At 45.1% G+C, this 6,174-nt stretch overlaps 1 protein-coding gene across 3 annotated transcripts in view; it reads left to right on the top strand.

Annotated features, from left to right (window-relative positions):
- The first annotated feature begins 5,426 nt into the window (after window positions 1-5,426).
- DOCK1 (dedicator of cytokinesis 1) overlaps window positions 5,427-6,174 on the top strand; it is a 323,968-nt gene continuing 323,220 nt past the window's right edge. Inside the window, exon 1 of one of the 3 annotated variants that reach the window (XM_075504339.1) lies at window positions 5,427-5,587. In XM_075504339.1, the coding sequence (XP_075360454.1) occupies window positions 5,542-5,587 (46 nt within the window). In that variant the 5' untranslated portion in view covers window positions 5,427-5,541. The remainder of the gene's footprint in view (window positions 5,588-6,174) is intronic. The other 2 variants (XM_075504340.1, XM_075504341.1) reach the window with 2 other exon arrangements.

Here is a 6,174-nt window from a genome sequence, read left to right as displayed (position 1 = left end):
CCTTTCCGTCCAAAGTTAACTACTTATTTGCTGATGTCCAGGATACACGCTGTCAATCAAACACACACTCTGCTTAAGCTGATGCCTACGATGCTTTTGACAGAACAAGATGTACTATTCACGTAAATGGTATTTGTGCAGGGCATGCAGGGATAGAGACTGACCCATCATAAAATCTCATTGCACTTTTTCTGTGAGGAATGTAAAAGCTTACACTCTGGCATGATCAGAAAACAGATTTTCCCCTTTTGTAGAAATGAAGCCACTTACATTTATTGTAATGCTGTAAAACTCAAGTAAATTTTTTTTATTCTAGAGCACAAGATGAAATACCAGGGTATAAACTAAGCTGTATCTATGATAATCATATCCTTCCTAAAACACATCACTTTGGAAACCCTTGTGTATTTATAAAGAGTAACTAGGAGATGTTCCCACATTTGCATTTAAATGGCAAACCCACTGAAGATGTCTTGTTTATTATCACTTTCAGCACAATACAGTAAGAACAGTCCAAAGTACTTCCGAAGGAACATAACTTATGAAACAATCACTTTCATTACAGACAACTAAGCCCCATTTTTTAGGCTACAACAAAAGTTTAATAAAAAAAAATTACTTAATAAATTAGTATCTTTATCTCCTTTCTGAACTGAATAGCTTTAACTCCTTTCTGAACTTAAAAATAATTAATTGGCCTTTATATTCCTAATAGTCGCATAATCTGTAAATATAAAAATTCAAATGCAAGAAGGAAGTAAATGCTGATTAAGAGTCAGCAGAAGGGAAGGACAGGCGCTCTCTTCAACCCATCTGAAAGACACTAAACCAGTGCCATGAATGCAATGTATATCACCGCAGCTATATAAATTCAAATGTTGCCTTTGAATACTTCTGCTGGCAACTGAAGTCCTCCATCCAACATGCTGGTTATCACAAATGTCATCCTACTAGAAGAAAAGCTTAAGACACACTCATATATAATCAAAATGCTTCTATAAAAGTAAAAGGAAGATTAAAGATTAGTGGGCATACGTCAAAAACACATGGGCAAAGCCTGGAAGAGCACAAAACTTCCCGCTAGCTATTGTCAAACTTCAGCCCAGGTTGTTAAATGCGACACCTTGGCTGACTGAAGCCAATAGGAACGTCAAAGGAAATCCAGTTTTGGCTTCTTAATTCTCCCTGAAAATTGTCCACATTTGTTTGCAAGAGACCCCCAAGATAACCATACATAGATCAGGTATAGGTAAGACCAAGGCTGAAGTCATTTTTGTAACACAAACTCATAAACTTAATTTTATTTCTATTCTGATTAAGAGCAATGTATTGTAAAAAAAAAAAAATAGTATTTTGTAAAAGTGTCTTTCCATCAGGTAGAAAAGACTCTTCTTGTATACCCAAACACGGAATATAGGTAGCCATTCACCACAGAAATGATCTAGAGCATAGAGGTCATTCACCCCAAATGAAAATTGTATAGTGAAAATAGATGATGAGTATCTGGAATGGAAGCAATAACATTTCCAACAGAATATCTGTAATAGAAATAGAAAACCAAACCAGTTATTTATTATGTGATTTTATAAGTCCTCCACATCACCTCCTGGGAGGAATATTTCCAAGAGGAATTTGCGTCGTGTGTGTAGAGTAACTACTGACATGTTTTGACTGAAAATGTTTTATTTACCTACAAGGCCTGAGAAAGAAAAAAAAAATTACAAAACCTGTGCTATTTAACTGAGGTTGAACAAACATTACTCTCATGTAGTCATATGCAGTATGAGCTACAACTTGATTGCATCTGTACATTTATAGAGTATCTCCTATTTATTGCAAAGATATTTCATGCAGGGTAACAGTTCTGTTTCCATTCATCCTCTTCAAAAGATACTCCTAATCTCTCTGACAAGAATTTCAAATATCATTCATGGCCAAATACTGCATTTGGATTTCTTGGAGTTAATGTTATGGAAAGGAATGTTTCTTTGCTCCAAGAGAATTGCCTCCAATTCAATGTGATGCATTAAAAAATAAGGTGAGAATCCAAAGACTTGACATAATGATGTGATAAAACTCAGATTTTATGGAAAGAAGCATTTTTCAGTTTCCTCTTCATAAATGAAAAACATATATGCACAGTGTGAAGAAACAGATTATGCCTAAGTATGTAAAATACGTCAGCTTGAACATTTTACAGTTTAATGAAAAATATTTTTCTGGAGGATACTTTATATTATGTTTGCTGGAGAAAAATAAAAATCTTTTATTTTCTCCATATTACAGTCCTATCCCATTACCGTTTTTACCCTAGCTGCAAAAAACCAGTGCTGGGATATTTATGCATTGTGAATTAGGAGGAGTATATTTTACTGGCTATCAAAATTTTAATGGCATTAACTCTATTTGTAACCTGTTTTCATTAAAATGAAAATGAGGAAAGTAATATAATTAATATAGATCCTCATCGGTATCAGTGGGGTTTATGTTGGTCAGGGGATTAGTCGTGTTGTTTCTGTTATAGAACATGATCAGACAACAAGACAAACCTCTTTTTCCACTGACGTCAAAATAAATTTTGCTATTGTAATACAGAACATGGATTTAATATGTAGAAGCTGTAAATAATTCTTTAGCTTTCATTTTATTGAATCTGGTACATCCTGCCTTAGGAGCGTACTTAATCTTAGGCATATAGAATTCCCATTTAGTGCAGATATACATGTAAACTGAGACTAAGGAGTGCCAATCTATATGATAATTTAATTCAACCCTAGTTAACACCTGAAGAAAGGTTGTCAGCCGTACATTTCTCATGAAGGGAAACATGCTCCTTTAGCCTCCCTCAAAATAGAAATAAATACCACCGTCTGAGTTTCAGATTTGAACCTCGAGGCCCAGAAAGGATAGAATATAGCAATAGCTCACTTTATTAGCTAATTACAGCTATCTGCAGGTTTAAATTAACATCAGAGTGCTGCTTTGTATCCCCTATTCACATCCCGTATCTGCAAAGCTACCACGGTGCTCACAGAAGTGATTCCTGCTTATCAGTAATCTAAATAAAAAGTCAGTCAGGTTCCCCGATTTACAGATTATTGGAGTAAGAGCCTTAAAAATCTCTAAACCATCTAATGCATGAACAGCTTCAGAAGTTTTGCAGCACATACTTAGTAGCACCACAAAAATAATATGTCAGTTGTATAGAATGGCAAAATACTTATCATTGGAAATAAATACTACTGCTGCACTGCTTTTCCATTTAATTTCTCCTTTCCCTTGCATGGAAAACCAAAGATGACTACAGGAACACAGCAAGTATGTCCATTATTTCAGGTAATTCACTTTTATTTAACTTATAAAAAGAAGCCTGTTAAATCAAAGAGCTCACTTGTAAGTTGTCTTTGGTAAGACTCTAATCATTTACCCATTAATGCAGGATAAAGATGATGAGCCATGAAGCTGACTTTGAAAACCTTTTGACCTTCTCACTCCCAGGCATAATGCATAGAGGTGCACTAGCTCGCTCCATCACAATGGCCTCTGAATCCTGCGGGAGAGGAGCAATGAAATTCAGATTAGTTCGAATGTGTAGGTGGTGACCTGGTGTCCTGGTTTCGGCTGGGACAGAGTTAATTTTTTTCCTAGTATAGTGCTGTGTTTTGGATTTAGGATGAGAATCATGTTGATAACACGCTGATGTTCTAGTTGTTGCTAAGAAATGCTTACACTGGTCAAGGACTTTTGAGCTTCCCCTGCTCTGCCGGGTGCACTAGAAGCTGGGAGGGGACACGGCTGGGACAGCTGCCCCCCACTGCCCAAAGGGCTGTTCCATACTGTATGGCGTCAGGCGCAGTATAGAAACTGGGGGAAGAAGAAGGAAGCGGGGATGTTCGGAGTGATGGCGTTTGTCTTCCCAAGTCACCATTACGCGTGCTGGAGCCCTGCTTTCCTGGAGATGGCTGAGCACCCGCCTGCCCGTGGGAAGGGGTGAAGGAATTCCTTGCTTTGCTTTGCTTGTGTGCGCGGCTTTTGCTTTCCCTATTGAACTCTCTTTATCTCAACCCTCGAGTTTTCTCCCTTTTACCCTTCCCATTCTCTCCCCCATCCCACCGGGGGGGGGGGGGAGTGAGCGAGCGGCTGGGTGGGGCTGATTTGGCAGCTGGGGTTAAGCCACGACACCTGGGAAACCAATCTCAAGGATGGGAAAAGGGAAGGTACCTGGAACGGCGAGTAGACTCCTTCAGATGTTTGAGGTGAGTACTTGATCTCAAAGCCTGACAATGACTGCTGTTGCAGAAACTGTCCCCCTGCATTCCTAATAGTACAAGAAAATAAGAGGAGAGAAAAGAGATTCAACCTTGACCTCGAGAGAGGACCTATTTTTATTCTTAAATTTGCAATATGGGGCTTCTCCTTTGGTGGAGGGCTGATCTCAACAGATGATAACCAGTCAGACATTTCACCTCTCTTTATTTCTCGTAAGTGTTAGCCTTCTGCTTTCTGCTGACTTTTACAGTTTATTTTCTTTTTGCTAAAGACTACTTTTTTAATTTTGTTTTTAAATCATGGTCCTGGGTCTCTCCAAGAGTAGAGGGGTTGGGATCAGGAAGCTCATTTCCCTTGCTCATTCTTTTGTAATCACATACTCCACACCCTAATTAGGCAGGAGATGTTAACTTTGGACTAGGTTTTTGATTCAGGTTTAGAAATCAGAAGGTTTCTAATCTTTATGGCCAAGGAAGGATTTACTCGGAATGGTGTGCTCATCAGCATGGCAATACCCAAATGCAGAGAGCCTGCTACTCGGAAACATTAGCAGAAACCTTGTTTTAGTGCCGCATCTCTGGGAAGGAAGCGGACAGAAATCCTCGAGGGCCAGGTGGCTAGAGAGATGAGAGCAGGAGCTAAAAAACAACCAAGAAACTGGTGGTTTCTCAGGAGCAAGTGTCCTGAAGAAGATTGGGATCCTTCTGCTGGAGCTGCCTGGCAATGTGGCACTGAGGAAAGTCATGTTGGGTTTCTATAGAGCTGGTTTGGTGTAGGTAAAGAAGCTTTCCGGCCGAGTAAGGCCAGGTGTACCTGGAATGGAATTATACAGTCAGGGAGGCGCCACGCCATCCCGCTTGCCTTTGTGTAGAACTAGACGGGACCCGGCCAGGTTTTCCTGCCGGTGCGAGGGGCAGGAGGAGCGGGGCGTTTGGGACTCCGGCCCGGCCGGGCCCCTTCCCGCGCGGGGCGTCCGCCGCCCCCCTCAGCACCGGGGAGGGCTGCCGGGGCGAGGTGCCGAGGCGGGCTGCCGGGGAGGGCTGCCCGCGCTCCTCCCGCCGCCGCCGAGCGGGGCCGGGCGCCCCGCAATCCCCCGCCTCCCCCGCGGCGGGGCGGCCGGCCGGCCGGGGCGCCAGGCCGCTGGCTCCGCCCGCACCACATGACTCCGCCGTCGGTAGAAACTTTTCCCGTCCCGCGGTGGGAAAATGGCGGCGTAGGAGCGGGGCTCTCGCATCCCCGCCCGGTCCGGCCGCCCCTCTGGCCCCCAGCGCCATGACCCGCTGGGTTCCCACCAAAAGGGAGGAAAAATACGGCGTAGGTGAGAACCCTCCCGGCCCCGCTCCCGCCTGTTGCGCTGCGAGCGCCCGCGCCGTCCGCGGGGAAGCCCCAGCCGCGGGCCTCCCCCCCCCCCCCCCCCCGGCTCCCCCGGAGCCGGTCTCTGGCGGCGGCCGCCGGCTGCGCCGGGCCGGGGCCGCGCTTCCCCGGGCAGCAGCGCCCGCGCCGCCTCAGGAAACCTCCTGGGCCGCCCGCGGGGCCGGGACGGAGCGCGGGGTGGGCCGGCGCCCCCGGGCCGGCCGGGCTCGCTCCGCCGGCGGCAGCCCCCGCCCGCGCCGCTCCCCGCGGGGCTCCGGCCGCCGCCGCCCGGCGGGGATTTGCTGAGGGAAGTTTAGAACTTGTCTGGAAACGCCGGGCGACCTGCGCTGGAGTCTTCCTCCCTGAAAAAGTTGCCTTTTCTTTTTCTTCCCGAGTGCTACTTTGTCCGAATAGAAGAGGGCTTTGAGTTATTTTTACACTGGTTTCTTTTCTTCCCCTCCCTGGTGGCAGCTGAACAGGATACGCTTCCAGTGCTGGATCCTCGGTGGGAAGCGCTGCCCTGCGCCAGCTGGGAAGCCCACCCGGTGATGC

This window comes from Mycteria americana, chromosome 6 (genome assembly GCF_035582795.1).
Source record: "Mycteria americana isolate JAX WOST 10 ecotype Jacksonville Zoo and Gardens chromosome 6, USCA_MyAme_1.0, whole genome shotgun sequence".
Taxonomy (NCBI): Eukaryota; Metazoa; Chordata; class Aves; order Ciconiiformes; family Ciconiidae; genus Mycteria; species Mycteria americana.
The sequence above is the reverse complement of the archived record's forward strand: the minus strand, read 5'-3'. Positions and strand labels throughout refer to the sequence as shown.